This window comes from Melanerpes formicivorus, unplaced genomic scaffold (assembly GCF_026170545.1).
Source record: "Melanerpes formicivorus ecotype bairdi unplaced genomic scaffold, bMelFor1.0.p_v2 SCAF_1, whole genome shotgun sequence".
In the NCBI taxonomy this organism is placed as follows: domain Eukaryota; kingdom Metazoa; phylum Chordata; class Aves; order Piciformes; family Picidae; genus Melanerpes; species Melanerpes formicivorus.
Genome location: NW_027142353.1, coordinates 24,325,634 through 24,353,290, shown reverse-complemented (window position 1 = coordinate 24,353,290; position 27,657 = coordinate 24,325,634). Strand labels below are relative to the sequence as shown.

Genomic DNA, 27,657 nt, shown 5'->3' with positions numbered 1-27,657 from the left:
GGGGAAGCAGCCAGCCACCGGCCCCGGCCACCGCTTCCTACCTTCACCCCACTCACCTGAGAGGCCGGCAGCGGTCAGGGGAGCGCGGGAAGGATGGGATAGCAACGCGACGGGTGAGGAGGTAAAGGGGAGTAGTAGCCTGCAAGAGAAAGTACCAAAAAGCCCCGTCCGTGCCAAGGGCCTCTCCTGCTCCCGCTACGGCCGCCCCTTCTCACCCCGCGCCAGTGACCGAATGCCAGTGCGGCACCTTTAAGCGCAGAGTCAAACGGGATCTGTAGTCCGAGCACCCCCTGGCGGCACGTTACGGGAAGCACAAAGGCGCCCTCGCCACCTTCACTCCCCCCGCGTTCCCGCCGCGCGGTGCACGGTGGGAGGCGTAGTCACTGCGGGCCCGAGACAGCGCCGTCCCTTTCAGGCGTTCCCCAAGCTGGTGGGCGCCGCCTTCCCCCTCGGGCGGTAACATAGGAAAGGCCGGAGGCTACGGAAAGCGAACACTTCGATCCCCGTGCCTTCTCTTTGTGCCCGGTCCCCTCCAGCGCGGGCGCCGAGGGCGAGCTGGTGCGCGCCTGCGCGGGAGGCGGCGCCGGTCGGTGAAGTTGGTCAAAGCGCCGGTGATAAAATGGTAGGTTGTCGGAGCCGGGGGGGAGGGGAGGGAGGCAGGCAGAGAAACTGGGGAGAAGGGAGACACCCCCCACCCACCCCCCCCCCCCCGGAAGACCTGGAGCAGCGAACCGAGCTGCCTTATACCCCGCCGCTCCCGTGCTTCAGCGCCACGGTCCGTTCTCCTGCCCAGGCGGCACAGCGGCAGCTGGGGGTTTTGCGCGGACCAGGGTCGAGGTGGAACGGGAGTCGTGGAGAGGAGAACGTACAGCCTATGGAGTTGCTGTCTCGTCGCACCCTCCACTGGGGACAGGAGTGGGGAAGGTCATCGGGGGCGGGGGGGAGGGGGCCGGGCGGTGTCGCCGCCGCGGGTATTTCGAGGGCTGGCTGCTAGCGCGGCGCGTACCTTTCCCTTTTTTGGGCTTCGGGCTGGCGGGGCAGGTCGCCGGAGCCCCGGTATTGCTCGCTCCCGCCTTCCAGCACCGAGTGAGGCTCCTCCACTGGCCGCTTCCTTTCTCCCCCGCGCCCCGGGACGCGGCAGGTGCAGTGGTAGGTGCCGGAGGAGGCGGGAAAGGTGCGGTACACATCCCTATACCTGGGAAGGGAAGGGTGCGGAGGTGAGGAAGGAGGCAATAGGGTCGGCTTTTGTGGCGCCGCTGCGGGACGAGCATTCGGAACTGTCCCGGGAAGGGTCCGCACGTTGCCTCCACCGCAGGTTGCGCTGTGTCGTCTTCAGCGCTTTCCTGGGATTTGCGATACGGTGTAGTTAGCGTTTTGAGAGAACGTCTAACATGGCTTGAGATCATGAAGCGAAGTACAGCACTGAGTTTGGGTTACGTTGGTGAGAGGGCATGGTGAAATACGGCTTCCAGACTTTTCCCTTCTGCCCTTGTAGAGAGTGCATAGGTACCGCGCTCTGCTGTGCAAGGCGTTCAACCTATAGGGACCGTAGAAACTATACTACGTGGCGAGAGCGGTAGATCACCTAGTCGAATGTGTTTCTTTTCTCTGATTTCTTAAAATAAACCACTATTTAATTTTGAACTTAAGCCCTATCCCTAAATGCCTGGCACTAGACTTAGAAGAGGACATGGGTTTTACTTTGGAGTAGTTGTCATGGACCACTCTTTTGAAGTGAATTTTGTGGCACAAAATAAGCTTATGTAACTGAGGAAAATATTGATTCAGAGAGGTTCTCAGACTAAAACTGGGGAGCAGGGCACTGAGCTTGCAGCCAAAGGATTAATTCAGTATTTCATTAACAAAATACATTGTGGTTATTTTTGCAGCTTCCCCCCTCCTCCCCCCCCCCCCCCCCTTGCATGTTTCTTTTCTATAAAGAAACTTTGCATGGTTGGCTTTTTGTTCATATAAAATTGGGCTTTCCTACAGTATTTTTCCAAGTCCTTATCTTGTTTACATGATACATTTCTTGTCTCATGACCATCTGTAGTCAAGATGTCACCATCCATGTGCGTATAAAAGATAACAAACTGAAAGATGGTCCTATGTTTACTTCTTACTGCTTACTGAATCAGGACTCTCTAATATTTGAGAACAGTAAATTTTCTGTTACACCAGATGATTTAAAGCTCTAGTGAAGAACTTAGACAAATTTCTCAGCTTAATTGTTGCCCCAGAATGTGTCTTCAGTGTGGTTTAACAAAATTGGAAATCATTAGAATATAAAAAGAGGTTGTTGGGGTTTTTTTAAGGTATTTCCTCCTCCTTCTAGCTTAATGTAAAGAATAATGTTGAGTTATGTAAATAGCAGATTTGCTCCCTATGAGTTCCTTGTTCCCACCTCTTGGATTTTCCAGATGTTTAGACATGTTGTGTCAATATGGTCCCGGCAATAAGCTGCCATTAACAGAAACGTCTCATTCCTTCCTGTATACTGCTAAAATAGACAGTTTCTCATTTAATGTATTAATAGTATAAGCATTTTTTCAGAGATAAAGTTTTAGGTGACATCTACTGCAACTTTATAGTCTTATTGCAACATTCAGCAAATCTCTGATATGACTTATTTATCTATTCTTTTTGTCTTGTGTCTTCTGTTGACAACAATTTCTAACCTAAAAATGTGATAAATACTGCTGGTTTTCAGGCGATTGCTTAAAATGATTAAACTTTGTATTGTTCATTGTTGCTTGGAAAATGTGAGAAAAACTGTTGAACAGTTCTTCTCTGTGTATGAAGGACTTACATAGCATCTGAGAATTTAAATTGTCTTTGTAATTTCTTTGGTTTATAACCAGTAGGCATATTTTCAGAAGATCACTATATTGTTATATGATGGAAGTTGTGTTTAATGCTGTTACAGAGTAGAAAAAACTTGTACATATGTGGGCAATAAAGCAGAAATATGAATATATGACTGCCAGAATATGTGCTGCTTAAAATGTGTGTATAGAGATGCTGTCATTTCAATTTTCACAAGAAAATGCTGTCTTTTTAACTGCAGAGGAACAAGGCTTTGCCTTCCTGTAATTGTGACGTGAAAGTTGTCATCAACAAGAAAACTAAAACCTTTAAAAGATAGGCATTAGTAGTAGAATGCTGAAACAAACTTCTGGATTAGCTTCATTGGCTTTCCTGCTTCTTTTGCATCCCAAAGCATAAGCTTAAATCATCTCAGAAGGACAAGGTCCGCCAGTTTATGACATTTACCCAGGCTGGTGAAAGGACTGCTATATACTGCTTAACGCAGAATGAATGGAAACTAGAAGTGGCGACAGACAACTACTTCCAGAATCCAGACTTGTACTACAAAGAATCCATGAAAAATTCAGTAGACAAGAAGAAATTAGAACAATTGTATAACCGATACAAAGGTAAGGCTTGGGGGGGGGGTGTTTTGTCTTGTGTTTTGGTGGTTGTTTGGGGGGGGTTTGTTTGTTTGTTGTTTTGGTGGGTTTGGGGGTAATTTTTTCTAATTAGTTTGTTTGGCTGGTATTTTCTGCTTTTCCCTCTGCCATTTTTAAGGACTTCTAAGGAAAGATTGGTAGCTTTTGCTTTTCACTCTATTTGTGGTAGTGGGATAAGAATGAAAAAGGCTTTAAGTGCATTTAATGTTTAGTACACAAATTCTAAAGTAAATTCACAGTAGAAAATTAGATCTATCATGACAAGGTCACGTCAGCTGTATGTGGTGGAAAGCAGAGTAAAGCTTATGTGATTTGATGTATTGCCAATGGCTGCCCTTAAATACATACACAACATACATCATGGGGCAAAATAACATATATATATATATATCTATATAATTATATAGATATATTATTATTGTATTAATATTAGAGGGGGTTAATTTGTCCAGAGATGATATTTCTGTACATTAAAATAAAAAATATTTCAGATAATATTACAGCTAGAAATCTGGCAAAACAGGCAAATAAGAAAACTCAGAAGTCATAGAAACTCCATCATGATGTCATTCTTTATGTTGACATATGGCAGCAAAAGTGATGTGTCTCTTCAGAGAGGCCTGGAGGGAAAACTATAGGAAAGTGAATTAAAAGGGAAGAGTTGTTTCTTTTTCATATATTTTTGGTTTACAGCGTTGTTAAAAAGAACATTAAAAAAAGAGAAGGTAAAGATAGTCATGTAAATGCAAGAACATTCATGATCCAGGTAACAGTGCTTTCTGAAATGTGGCCATCTACCCTGAATGTGTGCATTGTTCATTACATGTTAGAGCAGAACAGGCCAGCCCCTCTTGAGACCCATACCATACATCTCATGTTTGAAAAGTGAGCTCTTAATTACTTAGCTATGAGTTTACATATTTTTCTAATTGCTTCGTATACACTTTATCCTGTCCTTATGATATTGTTTCCCCCTTTTTTATTACTCTGTATCTGATATCTATACTTAAAATAGAACACATTCCTCATTATTTCATTATGTGGTAAGGAGTTTTGTAGGGACAAAGAAGCAGTAACTCTGCAGCATTTCCTTTGTGGAAAAAAACCAAAAAAAAATCTGAACACTAGTGAACCACTTTTTAAATGCTTATATATATATGACTATTTATATGTAAGTATAGAGATGCATATTTATATATAACACATACATATATACATACATCTCAATCTTCTGCTTGTTCTATTCATGTCAGCCTTGGAGGCTGCTGGGTCAACAATATGTATGAATGCTACCAAGAATATGTAAAATTTTTGAAAATGAAAAAAAAATCACAAATGTTATTATTCATTGTTTTCTAGCAGTGGCCAACTGCATCACTTGACATTCACAAAAGAAAAATCTAGTTAGTTTTATTGTTTGCTGTGTTAGCAGCAAACCTTTGCAGTTCTAACACCTTAACACTTAAGTAAAAACCCACAGGAGACTGAGAGAAAAAAGATTTGGCTAAACATCTTTCCTTTTTTTTCATATGTAGCTTAAATTGGAGTCATTGGCCTTGCAAAGACAGTAAGAAACTCCTTTGCCTTGTAGGGCTTATAGAATACTACTTATGTTGTACTGTATTTGAAATGTGACATGAGAAGCCTTTCGTTTTCTGTGCTCTTTTTTCTTAGCTCTATTACTTGTTTATCCAGCAACTCTGTCAAAGCAAAAGTTGAAAAAGTTACCTGGATGACATGAAACATAAGGATGAAACACTCCTTAGACTAGAATAGAATTAGCCAGGTTGGAAAAGACCTTTGAGATCAAGTCCAACCTATCACCCGACACCATCTAATCAATTAAACCATGGCATCAAGTGCCTCATCCAGTCTCTTCCTAAACACCTCCAGTGATGGTGACTCCACCACCTCCCTGGGCAGCCCATTCCAATGGCCAATCACTCTGTGAAGAACTTCTTCCTAACATCCAGCCAAAACTTCCCCTGGTGCAGCTTGAGACTGTGTTCTGGTGGTGGTAGGGACTCAGAACTGAACACAGTACTCAAGGTGTGCCATAACCAGTGCTGAATACAAGGACACAATGTCCTCCCTGCTCCTGCTGGCCACACTGTTCCTGATACAGGCTAGGATGCCATTGGCCCTCTTGGCTGCCTGAGCATACTGCTGTCTCATGTTCAGCCTGCTGTCAACCAGTATCCACAGGTCCCTTTCTGCCTGGCTGCTTGCCAGCCACTCTGACCCCAGCCTGTAGCACTGCATGGGGTTGTGGTGCCCAATGTGTAGAACCCAGCACTTAGATGTGTTAAATCTCATGCCACTGGACTCTGCCCATCTGTCCAGCCTGTCAAGGTCCCTCTGCAGAGCTCTCCTACCCTTTAACAGATCAACATCTTCTCCCAGCTTGGTGTCATCTGCACACTTACTAATGATGGACTCAATCCCCTCATCCAGATGATCAATAAAGATATTGAACAGCATGGGGCCCAAAACTGATCCCTGGGGGCCACCACTAGTGCCTGGCTGCCAGCTGCATGTGGCACCATTCACCACCACTCTCTGGGCTCTTTGTTGAAATCCATCATAGCTTTTCCACTACTTTCAACACTAGTGCACTTTTTGCCTTTGATTCTTCAGTTACTCCACAAATACAGAAGAAATGCATTTCACTGTCTTAGAACTGGATCTGACACAGTAGATATGCTTGCTTGTTACTCCTGTTCAAAGGTCCCTGAATTATACCATGGGTGTAATTCTTTGTTTAAAGGGTGTAAATCTGTTTGCTAAATTAATTTCCTCCCCTGAATTTAGCATTTCTTCCACTGTAGTATTTGCTGGAAAAGCAAAGGAGATCTTTGCTTAATACCCCAAAACTATTTTTTTTTTTTTTAAAGAAAGTTTTCTTCAGATTTGGTTTTGTTTATTTATTAATCAGTTCATTGATTCAGAATTTAATGTCATAGTTGAAAATCTTACTAGTTGAAGGAGTTAGTCTTACATTTACTCAAGGGTTCTGTACATGGCTGAACTCATGATACATAAATCTTCCTATCAAAAGCTGGGGAAAGCAGTTTTGCAGTTTGTGAACTATCACATTTTGATATCTGAAGGTGTTGGTTTGCTTGGTTTTTTTCCCCTGTTTAATTGCTGTTGATTCCCCTCCCTCCCTAGTTGTTTAAGCTTACAGGCAGGAGGTTTTGGGGAGCGGGAGGGAGGTTGAGAGAGAATGTAGTTACAGTTACAGAATTGTTACAATGACATCTGCCCTGATGTAGGTAGTTACAAAGTGTGGTTCTGGCATTCAAAAAGGTAGCAAATTTGATATTGTTGAAACAGAATCTCCTAAGTGGTATTATTTTAGCTTAAGACCCTGTTGTGCTAAGAATTGTTTGAGCAATGCTTTGGTGATTTTTCCTGACTTAAAATTAAAACCTCAAAAAGTTTGAGTTCATTATTTATTTATTTTTTTAAAGTTAGAATGGATTCTTATATATCCCTATCAGGAAAAAAAAAATCTGTGGGTTTACTTGGTAGGTGTATTTTTGTTGTTTTGAGGCCATTTTTTGTTTGCTTTTGCTTTTCTTTTGTTGTTCTTTTAAAGTTTTAATGCATGCTAACCAATAAATACGTTGTCCATTTTTATGCATTTATCAGTCTTACTGTTTTTAGATGTAGCCAGGCATCTCCTCAGTTAATCAGGTCTTTCATAGAGCATTGGGGAGAGAAGAGAGAAGTATTTCATTGACTTTCATTTAAGAAAAAGTTGCAAATTAATTTCCATTTCAGTTTTGCAGAATACTTAATCTATTTACAGGAACTGTTCAAGGTACTTCTAAAATTACCTAGATTCCAAGTGAAGCTTATGGAAAAAAAATGAAGGCCTGCAATATGCAGCATATCAGAGTTGTGTGCTTTTTTTCGGTAGATAATTCTCTTCTTTGTATTTTGAACTGCAGACCCACAAGATGAAAATAAAATTGGAATTGATGGGATTCAACAGTTCTGTGATGACTTAAGCCTGGACCCAGCCAGTATCAGTGTTCTGGTTATAGCATGGAAGTTCAGGGCAGCTACTCAATGTGAATTCAGTAAAAAGGAATTTATTGATGGCATGACAGAGTTGGGGTAAGTGTCCATTTCTGCATAGTTCAAAATGTAAGGCCTGAGCTCAGCTTACATTTGAAACATTTTTAATTGAATTAAGTGTGAAGTTTCAAAAGACTGGTGCGAAGATTAGCAGATGCCAAATGCCCATAGTGTCCAGTCCTCCTTAAATGGGTGCTTTACTGCAAGGTCTTAGCAATGACCACAGTAAGGGTGAAGCAAAATAATTTCTATGTGTACAGTGAAGAAAACAGACAGATATGCTGATCTTTTCATGCAAACATGCATGATTAAGCAGGAAAGAAATAGGAAACCTGGAAAGAATCTCCAATTCATTCTCTTTATCATGCCAAATGCAACCTTTTTTTTCTTTTTACCAGGTTTACAAAACACACTTTTACTGCCTTGTATCTAGATATTTGTGTATATAGAGAGATACAGAAATATACAGAATAACTATAAGAAATTGAAACAAACATGAGAGTATTGAGAGTAGAAAAGATAATTTAGTCTGACTGTGATATAACTGACAAAAAGTGGTTTCCTTCCTGGGTTCTGGACCCCATTGTCTGTTTATCAATAAAGTCAAGTGTTTAACACCATAAAATAATACTTTTTGTATAACCTTTCCTTTGAAGAGACTTTTAATAGCTGGAGTTGTCAACACTCTTTTTTTCTTATTTGTTTTTAACAGCTTGCATTAGATAAATAGGGAATTACAGTTGATCAGTTGTGCACATTTTCAACACCTTTCTACATATGTGGTGGGTTGTTTTTTTTCTTGCTCAGGGGTCCTAGCAATCTAGCTGTGAGTCAGTTTTTACTGACCTCATCCCTTACTGACTTCTTTGTAAGCTTTTGGGTTTAGGGAAGAGTATTCAGAAACTGATGAAGTAACTTCTGGTATCATCTGAAGTGCACTGCTTTATTTTGTCATTTTAGGTAGAGGCTGTAAGAGTAATTCTGATTTTTCTACCTATGGACAGAAATCAAGTGCTCAATTCTGCTATATTAAAGGCTGCTAGCATTATCTGATATCACTGATAAAACAGGTTTTGTTAAACCACTTGTGGCTTCTGGCTTAGATTTTTGTTTTGTAACTTTATTGTCACATTGCTCCTGTGTCCTTATGACTGTCTCTGATGCAGTTCCACAGAGGTCTGTGATTTTTTTTATGGCTTTCTGCTCAACACACATTGTGTTCTTGGGACCATAACCTGAGCATGCCTGCTTGCCACTAGTGTAGTGCTTATTGAGAATTTGGAATAATTTTGTTACCTACTGGAGGTGCATTGTCTGATTTGTAGCATTGAACTTAAGTAAGGATTTGAATGTAAATAATTTCTTGAAGGCTTAGTTGACACAGAGCCTTCAAGATATATATCTATGGGAAGGTACCATATTTGTCCCTGTTGTTAACTAGATCAAATCTCCATGAAACTAGAGTTCTCAGTTGAAGACTTGGCAGAATTCTTTCTTTTCTATATCAGGTACTGCTGGAGGCTAGAAAGATACTTCTTTTTATCTGTACCATGCAAAACAGTTAAAACTGCATCTGCATCATATGGATTTTGCTAGTTATCCATGCTTTAAGAAAATTATCCTTGAATCTCAAGAATGCAAACGTTTAGTTACCAAGAACTTTCAAATGCAAGATGTTGGTTATGGTGGCTGCTTCTCTTTGAGTTTCTAAGTGCAATTCAAAATATTTATATCCTATAAACCATGAATATTCATCTGATTCTTTGGTGTAAGGGAAACCCTTTTTCTTTCAAAGCTGCATTTTTTCAGCTTGCATACTTTCACTGAAAATGCTCCAGTCTTGTGTTCAGGGATGCATTTCTCTTAGAAACTTGGGAACTTGGTTCTGTCTTAGTTTACCTGTTCCAAGCTGTTAAATGGTTTTGTCAACCTTCAAGCTATTGTCAAAGGCTTTTTTTTAACCTAGTTTTTATCCATGAGGGTTCCATGGTGGGGAGAGGATGACTGCAAATCATAGTTCACTTCATTGGAAAGTCATCTACTGTTACGATTTAACTATAAACCTAGTATGCAGCTCATCATGTAGGCAGAACAGGGAATAAGTAATATCCATCTAGATTAAAGTGTAAACCCATGCCCTTGCATTAGAACAGCTATAAAGTGGGGCGGAATAGAAGATTTCGGTGAGGTTTGTATGTTCTTTAAGAACAGAATAATATTTGTTGTTTCTGTTCATAAACTCACGGAGAAGCTGAGAAAAGAAGTTAAACTACTGAGTCCTGTTTTGGTTGTGTACTTAATGGATGCCTGTATATAATGTTCTGCTTAAAATTACTTAGTGAGGACACATGAGTATTTATATTTTTAAGAATTCTGTCCAGAAAGATACTGTGTTCTTACCTACTGTTTCATTTTGGTCTGAAACCATACCTTAAATTTTTAAAAGTAAAAAGAAGTCTTAAATATTTACAAATTATCTAACCTCTTTTGAACAGGTGTGACACCACAGAAAAACTAAAAGCACTGTTGCCAAGACTGGAACAGGAGCTAAAGGATCCAACAAAGTTTAAAGATTTTTATCAGTTTACTTTTAACTTTGCTAAAAACCCTGGACAAAAAGGTCTAGGTAAGTGGCGAGGAGCAGGGAGAGGGGGGCACGGAAATAAAAAGAAGGACAATCTACAGGCACTAAAGTCAATAATACTTCCAATAATACCGTTTTCTCTTTGGTGATTGTGTAGTAAATTCATTATTGATTTCTTTTGCTGACTTCTCCTCTTTCCCATCGTCTTTCAATTAATCTCTTCCTTAATGTCCCCTTTGTACAGATAATTCAATGGTTTTTTTCCTGCTACTATTGGCATTCTTTTTCCTCTTGTCAAAAGATGTTCCTGCAGTTTAGAGACCTGTCAGAACATTGTTGATGTTTTGGGGTGGATTGGTTGGTTGCTTGTGTGTGTGTGTTTGTTTGTTTTTTAAGACTTGAGCTAGTTGGCTCCTTGTTTCATTTTGTTTAGAATAACTGAAACAAGATGTCCATATTGGCTTAAAAAGAGGGAGAAAACTCTGGGCAGAAGTTTGAACAAGTTGTTGTTCCTGTAAGAATTTTTAGTTATAGCTCACAATTTTAACGTAAAGTTTGGAAAAAACAGTATTATGGACTTGGTTCAAAGCTAATGAATAGAAATATATATCTTAAAATATTACATTGCTACTCTTTATAAAGTTTGAGATTTGTATTGCTGGAGTAAACTGTTCTCTATGTATGATAGCACCATACCATCTTCACTGCTTTCTTTGTGCTGGGTAAAAGAAATGTGTTTTGTTGTTTGGGGTTTTTTTTTTTTAGCATAGCCGTTAACTTTTTAACATGCTTGATGAGCAGCATAGATAATAAATACCTTCTTTTCAAGAACTATTGGAAGAGTAGTGGGACAAAGGAGCGTATTATTGATTTAGACCTTCTCAGTTAGAACATCAGTTCCACATTCTGTCTTGGGAATTGCTTTGAATATTACCTCTTCCTGTGTCATCTCTTTCTTTTTTTAAATTGTGGGCAACTTTTAGCCAATTGCCACTTTTTTTTTCCCAGCACTTTAATTTTTAGTGATGTTTCATTTATGGGCCCTGGTGCCACCCACCTTTCCAGACACAATTAAATAGTCTTGTAGCGCTTTTGTGAGGTTGATTGGAATTCAGTTCTTGTAGTAGTTCTTCATTTTCTTGCCTCTCTTCATTAAACTAGTACTAGTTTAATGAATTAGTACTTTCAGATGGTGGAAAAGGTAAGTCAGTCACAGCTGAAGTTGGAATGTATGAGATACCTAAAGACATTACAAATAGCTTCTTGCTTTAATTGGATCAGCTCCAACATGAAACTCATGTACTTGGGAAATAAGTCACAAAAGATTTTCACCTAAGTCTGTACAAAGAGGAGGGAAGGCAATCCAGCCCAGACTATAGAAATGAATGTCCTCTTTATTGACATGAAGAGGAAAAAGGAAATGTACTTGTTTTCCATTACTTCTGTTTGGTATGCAGGCCCTTTCGTGTGTAAGTCTCTTTTCTGTTGTGTAAGAATAGTATCTTTTTGGCAATAAAACGTCTATGTGCCGCCTTGTACCAAGAGTTGAAGTGTTAGTGGGAGAAAGTAAGTGCAAATATTTGAGTTAGGAATAAATTATAGAAAGACTTGACTGTAACTGTTGCTGATTTCAGTTTTCAGGAATTGTAATAACTCTGGTAATACTGTTAATCTCAAGTAGTGCTTAGTTCATACATGGCAGTATTTTGGTGACATTTTTCATCACACTTTTTCTGGTTTTGCTGAGATAATTCTGAATATTAAATAAATATAAGCCACTGCTGTTATTTCAGTGGATGTACAGAATATTTGTCTGGTGTGAACTGGGAATCACTACAGGTTGAGTAGAAAGAGAATACCGAGCAAGAATATTGGCTAATATGGCAATTGAGCGATGCAAAGTCAGTGATAGTTCGTCCAAACAAAAACTAACACTGTACAGGTTTGGAGTAGGAATCTGTTCAGCGAATGTTTTTATATTCAGTGGAGCACAGGAGTGGAGGGGGGAAAATAAGTTTACAAGTTTGTATTAACAATTTATCCCTTCCTGCTGTGATTATTCTAAGAGTTATACTTGTTCTCTTTCAGAAGAAAAAGGAAAAAAAGAAGTGTTCAGCAAGTAAAATAATTCAGTCTGTTATCTTACAGAAGTGTCTGTATGAGCTGAGGATTCTAGTTGCTTCAGCTAAATTTAATATAGGTGTAGGGGCTTTTTTTTTTTCTTTTAATTGTATTTCCTCTTCTTTATGTACTTTCTAAACCCACCTGGATGCATTCCTGTGCAGACTACCCTAAGTGATCCTGCTTTGGCAGGGGGGTTGGACCCGATGATCTCTTGACCCTTTCAACCTCTAATGTACTGTGATACACCACGTCTTTCCTCCTAGAATGAGAAACTGTCAGTCCTCTCTCTCTTTTTGCCACTAATGTAGAGGTGCTTGGTACTTGTGTCCCAATGACTGTGCCTTACTGCCAAGGAGATGGAGGAATTGATCTCATCTATGTGCAAAGTTTCTCTTAGTATGTTTAGAGCAGTGGCTCAAGATGGTTTTATGAATTCAGTCAAGATAGTTAAATAGAATGTATAATGAGATTCATTACCAAATGAGCTAATATAAATCTCTCCCTAGCTTTGGTCATCTCAAGGTATTGACCTCTCCTTTCCTGTGTGCATGTTAGATGACAGTGCTACCCAAGTACAGAATGCTGCTAAGCTACTGGCCTGCCTGCTTTCCTTCATGTTTCTGGTGACATGCTCTCAGGATAGTGTTTGCCTACTCATTGCCATACATTCGCATTTGAATTATGACTTGAAGTCAAGTGATTAGTAAGGTTCTTTCAAGTAGTGATAAAAGTGAATGCTTTTAATTAATGAAATTAAAATAATCAAAGCAGTTCTTTCTTAACTTTCAATTACAAAATATTCTAATGTGACTTTTCTGGGGTGTGAAGTATCCAGTTTTTCCTCTTACTACACTTGGAGCTTGGATCACCAAGTGTGGTGGTTGTTGCACTCATTGTTTAGGGGAGAGATCTGTCATCTAAAGGAATATTGTTGCTCAGAAATAGTAATGACCTATGAATGTACCTAGTTGAAAACTAAGCACATTTCAATGTATCATAGAATACTATGTTGGAAAGGACCTCACGGATCATCTGGTTCAACCTTTCTTGGCAAAAGCACAGTCTAAACAGGATGGCTCAGCACTCCCTCCTGCTGAGTTTTAAGTGTCCAGTGTTGGGAAATTCCACCAATCCTCTTCTCTGGAGAGATTATTCTAGTGGCTGATTATTGTTGTTGTGTAAGATTTTCCTCTTATAATTTGCCACTGGCACTGGGCCAAATGGTAAATTCATAGCAGATTGTTAACAAAAACCTTTTATAAAAGACAACATAATGAAAATAATTTTTCTGTTGCATCCTTCAGGCTAGTGCTAGCACAGCTTGCTTTTTTTACTTTTTCATTAATAGAATTAACTTTAAGAAGAGAGCTCACCAGAAAAACATCTGTGACAGGCAAAGACAACTCATTTATTCAATTGCTTTTTTGTTTATTATCCTAACATTTTGCAATTATAAGAAATGACTAACATAGCTCTAAAGTGTACAAGTAGTGATGCTTTGGTTATGAGTCGTGTTTGGTATCTTAACATGTTTCAGGTTACTTTTTTTAAGTGTTTCTGCTGTTTCACAGAATGATAACAGCATGAGATTTAACACATCCAAGTGCCGGGTTCTGCACATTGGCCACAACAACCCCATGCAGTGCTACAGGCTGGGGTCAGAGTGGCTGGAGAGCAGCCAGGCAGAGAGGGACCTGGGGGTGCTGGTTGTTGGTAGGCTGAACATGAGCCTGCAGTGTGCCTAGGTGGTCAGGAGGGCCAATGGCATCCTGGCCTGCATCAAGAACAGTGTGGCCAGCAGGAGCAGGGAGGTCATTCTGCCCCTGTACACTGCACTGGTTAGGCCACACCTCGAGTACTGTGTCCAGTTCTGGGCCCCTCAGTTTAGGAAAGATGTTGACTTGCTGGAATGAGTCCAGAGAAGAGCAACAAAGTTGGTGAGGGGTTTGGAGGACAAGCCCTATGAGGAGAGACTACTGCGGGTGCTGGGGTTGCTTAGCCTGGAGAGGAGGAGACTGAGGGGTGACCTTACTGCTCTCTACAACTACCTGAAGGGGGGTTGTAGACAGGCAGATGTTAGCCTCTTCTCCCAGGCAGCCAGCACCAGAATAAGAGGACACAGTCTCAGGCTGTGCCAGGGGAGGTTCAGTCTGGAGGTCAGGAGGAAGTTTTACACAGAGAGAGTGATTGCCCATTGGAATGGGCTGCCTGGGGAGGTGGTGGAGTCACCATTGCTGGAGGTGTTCAGGAGGAGACTTGACAGGGTGCTTGGTTGCATGGTTTAATTGATTAGGTGGTGTTGGATGATAGGTTGGACGTGATGATCTTGAAGGTCTCTTCCAACCTGGTTTATTCTATTCTATAAGCAGCAATTATTCCTTTATTTTTTTGTCCCATCTCCCCTGAAGAACACCGGGAAATAGTGATTCATGAGTTCCTTTAATATGCCAGGTGGCCTTTAAAAGGCAGAAAAACAGGCATACAGTGTATTCCTTTTTACCAGGCAGAATCAATGTCTACCAAAATTATTCCTCACAGATGCTTTTCTAAAGAATTGCTCAGTGGTATGCTAGCAGTATCTACTAGCTTGTGTTTTCAATTTCGGTAGTTGCGAGCAAGACTTTAGATCTGATTTGCAATAATCCTCTGTCTGGTTGGGGAGTCACAGCCTTCACATAGCATAATCTCAAATGGCTAGTGGCAAGTCTCACACGTCCTTGTCCCTATTTGCTCAAAGCTCTTGTTAGAATTTTTTCTTTCCCCTCGCATAAAACCTAAATCTCTGTTCCTGAATTCTTCAGCTCAATAATGCCTTGAGCTGAACCCCTTAACCCCTTGAGAGTAATATGCAGAATACATTTCCTTAGAGCTAATAACAAGCTTTTACATGATTGGCAACTATGTATGCATTTTCCCTTAGTCTCTAGATTGAGTAAAATTGACTAACCTGATAAATGGTATCTTCCAGATCTCTCTTGCTTTGCAATCCAATTGATCTTTCTCTTGTCTTGTAGTACCCAAGTATGTGCTTTAGATATTCTGTCCCTTGTTTTACATCCCATTGTTAAATTTGCTTGTGTTTGTAACTGTCTGCAGTTTGTGATCTGTTATACTGTTGGGTTTCTGCAGAACTGCAGTACACCCAGTTGATTCTGATCTTGTATTTCTGTTGTCAGTTTTTCCCACTAGCTGTATGACTTTACATTTCTCTTTAATGAAATATTTCTTGTTATCTTCCAAGAGGTTTTCAAATTTATCCAAATAATTTTCAGTTCTAATCCTGTCCTCTTACATGCTATGCTTTTTTCAGGTCTTATATAAGATGCAGATATAATAGATTTTTCTTTGTATCAACTTAATTACTTAAGTGTTGGATAGTGTTAGATACAGGACTGACACCCCCTCCCTCCCTCCCACCCCCCCCCCCACCGCCCCTTGGACAAGTTACTTCAAATTTGGCAGAGAATTCTGAGGGTTTTCTAGAATCTTCTTTGACCTCTGTGAATACTCAAAGATGGTAGGCAGCAGTTTGAAGTTGCTGCAGCAATACTGAGGTGAATTTCATTGACTTTGCCTTGGGCATCAGTGCCCCCAGACTGAATCTCTAAGAGTTGTGGGTTTTTTTCCTGAGGTAATTTTTCACTTGGCCCATATCTTGAAAGAAACCTGCCTGTGTATCCCAAACATTTCTCTTTGCAGAGGTGTCAGCAGGACACATGGTGTCTTCTATTACACCATCTGTTGTTCATAAGGGAAGCAGCGAGAAGGCACAGAAGCCTTTCTTATATATAGTGTTTTGGTGTGTGTTTGGGGTTTTTTGTGTGGTTTGGGTTTTTTGTGATAGAAGAGTTTTGGTGATACTCAACACAATTTGTTTTCATGATGAAGTGGCTTTTGCTCCAGGAAAGTGGTCTAGGGAGATGTGTGTGTGTGTCTCTGTGTACAATTCTGTTTTATTAATTTTTAGAACAGCCTGTCATTTGCTGCCTCTTTTTGTTTTGCACTTCCCTTCAAAACCAATGCAAGAAGTTCTTCCTTTATATAATTAGATGGGAAGAATCCTCTTCAATAAGTTAAGTTACATTTATTCTGTCATTCTCCAAAATAGGCACAGAGTTCAGTACACCGATGCTCATTCCTAGAAATAGGACTGCCTTTTATAGGAGTCGCTTTTCCACAGTTTGTGTGGTGATACTAGGGATTTTTTAATTTGTTTTTATATCTGCAAGACTTCTGTGTCTCTAGTCTGCTCCATCTTGAATGTTTCTACTTTTACTAACTTGATATTATCAGGTAACATGCTTCAGTCTGGACAAATGCTGTTTAAAGAAGTACGAGTAATACCAGTTCCCCCTGGTGATAGCTCATGTAAGTAGGGAGATGCAGGAAGCAAAAGCATATTGCATAAGGTCTACTGTGACTTTCTTTAAGCAGAAAATGATGTTTTGATTAATGTTACTTGAGATCCAACTGTCAAGTGTTTAAATACCTTTAATAGATTTGATTGTTATCTAAGAAAAACATGGATGCTTATCATAGTGTGACTGGTTTAGGCTGTGCCTTTAAGAAAGGCACGAACTCTGGGACATAGTTAACACTATTGTTCTCTAAGTGGTGGACAGAATTCAGGAAAAAAAGGACAGCAAGGTTTCAAAACAGCAGTGCATCTTAGTGGCTGCATATTTCACCTGGCAGGCAAAATATTTAGATCTGTGAAATGTCTGAGTGCATTGTGTATATTTTGAGATAAAAGGTGTCATTTGAGATCTGCTTTACCAGGAGGCTTTTTCTAAAGATTTATTGTTGATAACTGTGATTCTGTCTGTTTGATCTGCTCTCTCATGTTATCACTACTACATTTAGAACAGTCAGTCTTTAAGTTTTGCATGGTGCAGGTTTGGAGAGATTTAGCTCACCTTCTGCTCCCAAGTTTTAGCTTTTTACTGCAGTACGAATGAGAATTTGAATCCTAGCTCCAGTTGATAAGCCTACTGAAGGATAGGGTTATAGATAGATCCTGTGTTGTATACAGAGCAGTTCAGGTTTGTAGATAATATTCAAGCTCAGAGCAAGACCTCAGCTCCATCTTTTTTTTTTTAATCTTTTTTTATTATTATTTTTTTTAAACTGATACTTAGTGTGAGTCTCTTAATGAGTCTCCCTGTAAGTCTCAACAATACATGTTCAAGAGGTTCTTCATGCTTGGGAGTTTACTACGGTTTTTCTACACTGTAGAGGAACTTAATGAGTTCTTTCATGGTCTTCAACTTTCAACATGGAAACAAAAAGCAGATTTGGTCCTTCATCGCTCCTTTGTGGTCCCTTCGCCTGCTTGCTGGCTCAAAAGGTTGTGCTTCCTTCTCTCTGCCAGCTTCCTGTGATCAAGCAACAGATGGTACATGAGGAGGGCATTCAGACTTGAATCAAATATTACCTCAAGACCAGAAGAATGACTATCTTTGTATCCGGTATGTGGACTTCAAGGAGGTTTCATCTTCTGTGAGCAGATGAGTATAATGTGCTCTTTTTAATTGAAGCAACATCAACTTTGACTCTCACCGTTGAAGTATCTCAAGATTCTTTGAAGAGAAGCTTAGACTTTAGGGAAGGATATCTCTTTTCCCCTCTTTCCCTTCCCCTTCCCATCTTAACTAGTTACCAAGATTTCCTGAATTTCCAATGAAGAGCTGTATTGATCAGTTTACAGAGTGCTTGTAGTAGTGCTTGTAGTAGTGAGTGGGTGGAAAAAGTTGAGGGAGTTCAATAAATGAATTTTGTGTTTTCTTTGGAAGAAGTCTGAGAGTGCTATATTTTAGGTGTTCTAGTGTCCTTGATCTGTGTGTATGGTTCTTGCTTTATTTTTGTTTGTTTTTCTTTCTGAAAATGCCAGCAATTTAAAAGAGAAGCTTAGTGCAGAACAGGGTGCTCTGATCAAAAAAAGGTCAATAGTGGCAGAAGTGTGGTGTGGCTGTCAGTTTTGGTAATGCCTCATTGACTCTTTTACTCGTGTTAGGCTCTATTTGGGAAATGTATATCCAGTCAACTTTCAGTCATCTGATTATTGAAATTGTATGTGGAGAGATTTGCAGAGATGAACGGATTTTGAAACTGGCTACAATCAGGTTCATTAGGCTGCACTCAAGCTGATGTTTGGATAGCTATCATCTTGTAAGCCTAGCTCATTGTCAGAAGGCCTTTATCTACAGTTACGCTGTTGATACTCCAGATAATAAACATGAAAGGCTCTGCATGAAATCAGCTTTTTTCATTGTGGCAGATGCTGAGATAGAGTTAATAAGCATGGTCAGACCCTGCCCAATTCCTGCAGAGCTGCTCTGAAATCCGTATGCTGTGCTTCACCTCACTCTTCCCTATCCACCATAGGCACCAAACTGACACTGTGCATTGTACTTCCTCTGGAAAGCCCTTTGCTTATGGCTTTGCAGGGATGAACGTGTCCAGCTAAACTGGATCCTGAATCTAGCCATTTCAGTATCTGTGTCATAACCTCTTTTTTTCACTCTTCTCTTTCATCTTTGAAGAAGCTCCTCATTGCAGATAAGGGTTATTTTGCTCTGAACTTTTGGAAACTTGGTAAAGGGTTTTCAGACTGAATCCTAATGGTGATGGTATTTTCTTATTTTATGTGGATTTTATTTTTTTTGTAGGAAAAAAAAAATACAGGGTAGAAACTAATGCTTGTGTTCGTGTTCTTAGTAGTTCGGAGGCCAAAGAAGACTCAAGAGGATGTAAGGAATCTAATAACTCACTGAATCTAGCAAATAATCATTTGATGTTTGTTGATCAGGTAGTGTGATAGTCCAATTTTTGAGATAGATTGGATAAAGATAGGACTGGCTAGATAAAGAAAACATCTAAAGCTCAGTCTTACAGAGGCTCTATATATTTTTACAAAGCAATCAAATGATAATATAGATTTGTCTTGCACTGTCCAGATTGTTGGGGGGGGTTCTGTTTGGTTTGGGTTTGGTTTGTTGTTGTTCTGTGGGGGATCGAGTGTTTGGTTGTTGGTTATTTAATGCTGAGTTGAGAACTGCAGAGTTTGGCTACTCATTTGTTTTCATAGTTAAATTCTGTGAAGCACTGGGGAAAGGAACCCTCAAACAAGGGACTTCTGGCTCTAAAACTTTCATTTCCAAAACATTACTCTTCTTGGTTCTCCCCCACCTCCTCCCCCCCTTCTTATTAACTGGTCTAATGACAGTAACTTTTCCTCCTGCAAGCTTTGATACATTCTTTACTAATTTGTTGGCTTGTGTCTGTAGATGGACTGGCTAAGGCTGATACATCATATGATTTATTTTTTTTTGGGGGGGAAAAGTAAAATAGAAATGCTGCCTGTGGAGTTTCAGAGTGCACTCTAAATAAAACTCATTGAGTGCTGACAAAACAAGCTGCCCAAAGTCTCTCATAGAAATAATGTATAAAGTAGCAAAGCTTTACAATATTGCTAAGAGCGTTAAGCATCAGCAAAGAAAGAAAAAGGCAATAGACTCTAATGTCATAATGTGCTGGACTTAGTTAATATGCTAACTAGGGATGTTTAAAGCAACAGTGTCTAATATTAAAGTATACTTTTACTTTAAAGATGCTAAAACGTGATTAGGAAGCCAGTGTAATACCCCTCCCCACCTACTTCCAGCCCCAAAACACTGACGGAGAAGCCAGTGCTACAGCCACAGGGTGCTGGTTTGCCACAGTAGATCTAAATGAGCTTCATTTCTTGTTCCTCATAAATCCTACTCTCCAGCCAATTTCATGCTATCTGTTGATTTATCTTTGTTTTCTCAATTCCTTGATTACTTGTGTGCAATGACTTCATTGCCCTTGAGCAAAATCATAGCAAAGGGATGAGAAAACTAATTTGATTTGTTATTATACATGCAAGAATCTAACAATGATTAATTTTTTGTTGTTAGCAAGATAAGCATTTGATCAAGTCTGTAAAGTAGACAAAGGCTATCTAACTGATAGTGTATTTCTCCTTCTGCATTAATTGTGCTAATTTGTTATCACTTCAAGCTTTCTGTTCAATCAGGGTAGAAGAGGCTGAAGTTCTTTCAAAGATAATTGTAGAGTAGGAATTGAAAGCTTCAGAAGAGATCATTCTGCATACCAAATGCTTTACTTCTGAGTTTGAAAAAGCTGATTGTTTAAATAATTCAAAAGTGTAAAAGCTTTTAAAATATACTAAAACATGTTTGCTATAATAAACATTTAGCAAAACTATGACTCTTTTTGTGCTAACCTTTTTGTCCTTCTTGAATTCATTTCATAGTATCAGTCAGGGTTGGAAGGGACCACAAGGATCATCTAGTTCCAACCCCCCTGCCATGGGCAGGGACACCCCACACTAGATCAGCCTGGCCAGAGCCTCGTCCAGCCTGGTCTTAAACACCTCCAGGGATGGGGCCTCGACCACCTCCCTGGACAACCCATTCCAGGGTTTCACCACTCTCATGGTGAAGAACCTCCTCCTCACATCCAGTCTGAATCTCCCCGCCTCCAGCTTCATTCCATTCCCCCTAGTCCTGTCACTACCTGAGATCCTGAGAAGTCCTTCCCCAGCCTTCCTGTAGGCCCCCTTCAGATACTGGAAGGCCACAATTAGGTCACCTTGGAGCCTTCTCTTCTGCAGACTGAACAGCCCCAACTCCTTCAGTCTGTCCTCATAGGAGAGGTGCTCCAGCCCTCTGCTCATCCTCATGGCCCTTCTCTGGAGAGTATCTCTTAGATACTGTATATATATTTTTTAAAATGTTCTTAGTAATTCCAGTTTTAATAATTTTGTAGTGGTGATTGGGGTCACTTTTAGGTGACTGAATTATTAGGGTTTTACTACGGAAAGCATTTAGGGTGCTGTATGTAGCAACAACTAGACTAGATAACTTTGTTTCAGCGTATGCAGAAAACTTTAGATTGTGAAGCCATTCTACTGAAGGGACTGCTTGACATAAAACATTTGGTAGATTTTGATACTGAAAGTATGTTAGGGTGAAGAGATGCTGTATAATCTTGATGTGATACTTTTATGATGTTCTTTAAACATTAACTCTTCAGCAGTTTTGGGATATGGTTTGGATATGAGCATGGATGTTTGCAGTGAAGTCTTTCCTAAACTGGTCCTTGCTTAGGCTGTAGTTTCTGGAGATTCATGCATCTGTCTGTTTATAAAACTAGCCTTATTAGTCTATAATGTGTGAAGCATATTTTATGTTACAAACCCACTATTTTTATATTTGATTTTCATTTGTAATGATGACTTCATATCTATGCAGCATTGAAATAGGTATTCCTAAAATTGCCTTAAAATCCATGCCTTGCAAAAATATCTTCCTGTGGGGATGCAGAACTTCTTCTTAAAAAAAACCTTTAAGTGTTGTACTGATTGTACCAGGTACGCTGACTCCACAGCATTACTGTTTACTGATACTACTCTCAGCATCCTAATGCAGAATGGAACTGCAATGAGGTCTTCAAAGCAGAAAACTTTTTGTTATCTGCCCTCCTGCCTTCCAGGAATTATCTTCAAACAAAAGTGTAGCCATTTTCCCTGAGAGCATAGCACACCTGAAGGCCTGGTTTTCTCAAATACTTCAAGATTGCATAGTGACACCACTACCAAAAGTGATAGTCCCATCTAGTCCTTTTGTTCAAATCTCTTCTGTTAGTTCATGAATTTGTGTGATTCTAGTGACCCAGATGAGGAAGATTACTTTTTTTTTCCTCCTCCTTGAGGTAATTTTAACCAGATTAATACTTCCCTCCATGTGCTCAATGGGGAGAGGTCCAACTTGGACCATGGTTTCAGTTGCTTTAGCACTGCATTGTCAGTAGGGTATGCTTTTGTCATACATTATAGCAAATAATTTTTGCACCTTTGTGCAAGAGAATTGATTTGCCCACACATGTATTGTCTCTCAAGTATCAGCTTAACTAAGACAGTAGTCCCTGCACATTGTTAAATACAATTTTGCAATAATCAAGCTCACCTTACCATAATACTATATTTCACACGTACCCAAGTAAATGAAGGAAGCATGACCTTTTGTTACCTTTTTAACTTTTGTGGCACCTTTAACCATCTTTGTTTCCTTGCCTGTACCTTTTTCCTTCTTCCAAGGAAGATTTCCATCAAAAGTATAAAAATTCTTCGGTTATTAAAGCGGGTTGTTTGGTTTTTTTCCTTCAAAGTACATTTTGCTTAACATTGTCATGTGATAAATTTGCAAGACTTGCTTGAAAAGGTTGAGTCTTCTTAAAGCAGCCTGAGTGAATGAGAGCAAAGCCAATCACTTCACTTTGAAGCTTAGAAGTCCTTAAGATTTTTCAAGTTTCTCCCTTCCCATTTCTTGTTTTTCATTTGAGATAACAGATATAAATAACCTTCATATTTAAACAGCAAATAAATGCTATTAACTACTCTCTTCTACTTATTTTCTTTGACAAATGAGCATGATGGCAAAGAAATGAAGGACTGATAGAAGTTTGTTAGGGCATAAAGCAAGTTTGTACTGAAAAGCACTCTGGTCATAGTAGAACAAACACTGACAGCGCTGTCTCTGTATACCTAGACATAGGTGTATTGCACTTCTCTGTTTTAATTATTGCACTTTGTCTGGACCTCAGCCTTCTGTGACAAAGACTCTAGGGAACCGGCTATGTTAAAATCCAGGACATCTCTTTCAGTTTGAATCATGTTTTCAGGTGACAGTGTTTCTTGGTTTGTGATGCAAACAGGCAATGTCAAACACCCTGATCCCATCTTGTAGGTGGAGGTCAAGCTTCCATCTTATCCACTATGACAACGCCTTCCATCAAGTTTCAGATTCTGTTTAGGCTTATTTGACACTGAAAAAATAAATATTTGCATGGTTTAAGAATACTGCACTTCATTTTGTGGTTGCACAGTAGTGTATTTAGTGTCATTACCTGTGGGACCAAGCACAGGAGCAATTAGGTAGTTGCTGAAAATTATAACAGATCTTCAAGAAAACACTCTTTCTGGCCCTAAGCTGCATCTCACACTGCTCCTACTTTTCTGCTTGAATGCATTGCAGTGCTTCATCCTCCTGTTGGCATACACAAGCTGAGATCTCAGGTCATGGTGCAGAATAATAAGAGTTGCTTTCTTGGACTTCTGCTTTCAGTTTTGGGTGTAGGTCTTGGTCTGTTGAGTCATTCCAGAGTTGTTATACCTGAAACAAATCTCTTACATTTATTATTTTTTTAAAATCATGTCCTTAAATTCCCTTTAAACTCAAGTGTCTAAAATGTGGTAAATATATAGGAATTGGTGCTCGCAGGCTCTTCTGTCAATATTTGCTGTGTTTGTGCATTGTTGGGGTTGTTTTTGTTGTTGTGTTGGAGGTGTTTTATAGACAGTACTTTAACTATTTTGTTCTGTTGCTGTAGATAGAAGTTAGCAGTCTGGTCTTTAGGACTGCAATGTTCAGTATACACTTACACTGTTATGACTTGTCTTCTGCCTTTTGGGTTAGAGTAGAAAACAGTTTATCATTTTTGTAGTGATGCTATGAATGTTATTAATATTCAGGTGATGAATGTTACTCATTTGTATCTTAATACACTGGATGTAACCTTAATTGTTTACAAGTTTGCCTATGACGTGCTGTAATATTTGTGTGTTGCTTTGTCTCTTGCAGATCTAGAAATGGCAATTGCATACTGGAATTTAGTCTTGTCAGGAAGATTTAAATTTCTAGATCTTTGGAATAAATTTTTGTTGGTAAGTGTTCCTTCTTGACTAGCAGTCCACAGTCATCTGGCTTGTATGCTGTGTGCTTACCATAAAGCAAAAGACAGAGTGCTTGACTACTTCCTTTGTATTTTTGGGTTTTTTCCTGTTTTGAAAACTGATAAGAAATAGTCTTACATCAAGTCAAACTAAAGCTTCTCTGTATACAATTTTCTAATTGATAACAAAGCAAAAAGATGTAGCAAAGCATCGGAGAATTCTGGTTGCTTGATCCTGTATCCTTCTACTTACAAAAGCTCCTGTATGAAAGGAAGACATGATTGTAGATTGAAACTATGTTGTCTTTATTCACAAGACAGCTGTGATTGTTGTCAATCGTGTGTTTTGTGCCTTTTGTGGTATTAATGCATAAACTCAGTCTTTTTTTAAATGTCAATTCTGTTATGACTGACTTAACCTGAGAGGCTTTGATTTTTAAGTGAAAATTCTTGTCTGAGTTATCATTTTAAGAAGACTAATTGTGAACTCATCTTGACAGTTTTCTATTACCTGTGCAGTTCTGTGGGCAGTGCAGTAAAGATGGATAAATTAAACTTTAGAAATCTCAAAACATTAAATCCTCATTCATTCATTCCTGTTTCTACATTTGCATTTCTATCTACTTGCAAAAAAAACCCAACACCCTTACATAATGTTATCTGTACTTTAGCAGTCTTAAGAAGTATTTCTGCATTTTGTTCCATAATCACCAGTGCTTAAGAGGGGAAGGGCATATAATTTTTGCAATATCTTATGAAATTCATTCTAAACTTTTGGGCAATGTATTTATTTTACTCACTGAATAACATACCAGTTTCAGCAACAGAACTCGTGAAAGCATTTCATGTTTTACCTGCATTAATACACTTCAATACATCCACCTTTAGAACTGCAGATGTAACTGAAGAAAAGTCTTAACTTCCACCCCCCCCACCCCCCCCCCTTGGAAATGTGACCAAATCTGTTAAAACACAGTTCTACTTCAAGCAGTAATCTAGATAATATGGTATACATGTGTTGCTTTGCTACAAATAGTTAACTGAATATTTACCTCAGAAGAAATAGGCTGAACGTTTAAAAAAATCTAACCAAGAAAGGAGTAATTTAGGACACTGTGGAGGGAGATGTTGTGTTTGTATTTTGTTTGCTTTAATGAAGCTTTTACAGAGGTTATACTTGCTTGTCATATTTTTTCAGTCAATACACTGTCTTTAGCTTGAATGAGAGGACATGTTTGCTGTCATTTTGGATACCCTGCTCATTTTCATCCGGATTTTTGAAATGCAGTTAGAGAGACATGCTTTAGAGTATTACTGCTTAAAAATCCCAACCAACCAAACCCACCTCACAACACAAAACCCCCAGTCCTTCACTGAGCAAGGCTTATTTTATGCACTGGCAACTTTTTCCAGCAAACCAAACCCAGGTGTTTAAATTTAATTCCCTGGTAATCACTCACTACCTTTAATTACAGCAATACCAGCAGACAGAGGGAAATGTGAATGGTTGGACTTGATCCCACAGCTCACAACTGCTTAGCAGTTATATTTCACTGTTCACTCTCTCTCCTTGAGAGTGTTAACTTTAACAGCTGAGAGAATGCTGAGTATGACTGAAGTTTTTTTGAGAGCTGCCTGCAACTAGTACTTGAGTGGGGTGATGCAGAAAGAGTATATTTGAAGTCAACAAGGGAGGTTGGTAATGAGGAATAGGACAGGCTAGGAAAAAGTGATACTCTGTACAACTGAAGCAAATGCAGGTAGTGTGCTATAGTGAAGGAGAGAATAGTGGAAGAGAGGCTGAAATGTGAGGGATCTGGAAAGCAGACTGGGAGTGCACCCATAGCCAACAAGTTGAGAGACTGGGTAAGCATCAGTAAAAAGGTGTGAGGGGAAAAAGAGCTCAAGTTGAAATGACAGAATGATAACCCACGAGTGTACAGTTTCAGAGCATGGAATGGGTGACATAAAGCAAAATTATAAAGTACATTTGTTTTACTCTTTTTCATAACAAGTTAGGAATACCTACCCTAAATGCAGAGTGGAAGAAATAAAGCAACTAGCAAAAGCTTCTTGCACTTTTTTGGTCATCTTTAGTTGCAATTTATTTTATAGCTTTCTTTTTGAATGCTTAGAACTTTTTTTTAAGGAAGAAATATTTGCAAACTGTCTGGGTTTGTCTGTGTCAGTATAAAATACTACTGTGAAATTTGGAAACAGTTTGGTTTGAACCATCTGTACCATTTTGCCTCCTTTTTAGGAACATCATAAAAGATCAATTCCAAAAGATACTTGGAATCTGTTGTTAGACTTTGGAAATATGATTGCAGATGATATGTCCAACTATGATGAAGAAGGTAAGTAGTGCTTGAATAACCTAAAGCAGTGGGAAAGTGGAATTACATTGTTGATATAGACAAACAGCAGAACATGCTGCTACTTTCTGTCTTAATTTGTGCACCCACAGAGGTGTAGCTGCAAATACAGTGTCATGCAGAACAGTAATGATAAGAGGGTTAACTAGTTTGCCCTAATAATAGAAGTAAAGATTCTGGTAGGCCATGATATGGCAGGTACTATTTGAACCTGGTATGCTGCAAGGGCGTCAGTTAAGCTTGTGTTTGTGTAGGGGATTTTTGTACCAAAGCATTTCTAACTGCAAAGAAATAAATTGTTTTTCTACTTGCAAGAATACTGTTTTTACTAACCTAAAAGCAATTTACACTTTGTTACTAATCCTGCAAACCCTGTTTTGGAGTGATGGAGTAGAGAAAAAATTCCCAAGTTATGAATGGCTCTAATGGGGAGGCCAGGGGTTTGCTATCAACTAAAGTTTATAAACTTTGTAGTGTGGATTTTTGTGCCTTAAATACATTTCATTTGTACTAAGAACTGTTGCTACAAGAGATTCAGATGCTTTATATGTAAAGTAGGGTTTTGAAGTGTTTATCATGCCACATATGTTAAAGCTAGACTAGGGTGGAAATGTCAGAGGGAGCTTCTGATCTTTTGTATTCAGAGACTTATTGCTGATAGCAGCACACTAATTTCTAAATTGCTTGACTTCTCCCTAGGAGCGTGGCCTGTTCTTATAGATGATTTTGTGGAGTATGCACGACCAGTAGTCACAGGAGGAAAACGTAAATCTTCCTAATCCTCGACTTGTCACTGTGGACTAAATGTGCACTCTCACCTGCATTAGGTAATGAAGATTGCTTGACTGGTAACTGTGTACATCCTTGCGGGTTTCAGTGGTCATGATGAAATTCTGGAGAGAAAATGGAAATTCTTCCTTTCTGCCTGAAGGAAAACACAGCTCGCTTGTGGACACCTCAAGACAAACTCAGAATATAGTCCAGGCTGTTTGTAGGCTACTGGCTGTATCATATAGGCTGTAGATTTTGCATGATTTTATACTTTGGAGAAGTGTAACTAGAGGCCTTTTTATTGAAGTTTTGACAGCACAGCATGCCATTCAGTTCACGATCCAAAGTGAACACCAGCAATTACATAAATAAAGCTGTATTATATTGTACTTATAATAAAAGCAGTATTTGTGGTGTATATAAATTAAATACCTGAATAAAACTTATGCAGTATGTTTTATTTTTATAA

The 27,657-nt window shown here is 39.3% G+C and overlaps 2 protein-coding genes across 6 annotated transcripts in view; one reads left to right on the top strand and one right to left on the bottom strand.

The window, feature by feature from the left end:
* The window catches only part of TMCO3 (transmembrane and coiled-coil domains 3), a 46,788-nt gene extending 46,162 nt beyond the window's left edge, over positions 1-626 (bottom strand). Inside the window, exon 1 of the mRNA XM_068137102.1 lies at positions 57-626. The gene's annotated coding sequence lies outside the window, so the exon portion shown is untranslated. The remainder of the gene's footprint in view (positions 1-56) is intronic.
* On the top strand, positions 395-27,657 carry DCUN1D2 (defective in cullin neddylation 1 domain containing 2). Of its 5 annotated transcripts, none has more exons than XM_068137118.1 (7): positions 395-622; positions 3,221-3,437; positions 7,427-7,595; positions 10,052-10,182; positions 23,952-24,034; positions 26,303-26,399; positions 27,117-27,657. In XM_068137118.1, exons 1-7 carry the CDS (start codon positions 620-622, stop codon positions 27,194-27,196), a joined length of 780 nt encoding a protein of 259 aa, XP_067993219.1. In that variant the 5' UTR covers positions 395-619; the 3' UTR covers positions 27,197-27,657. The 5 variants fall into 5 exon arrangements, with proteins under 5 accessions (XP_067993219.1, XP_067993228.1, XP_067993255.1 ...); XM_068137127.1 differs by lacking the exon at positions 395-622 and adding an exon at positions 759-775 and having other exon boundaries at positions 3,068-3,437; XM_068137154.1 differs by lacking the exon at positions 395-622 and adding an exon at positions 790-1,149.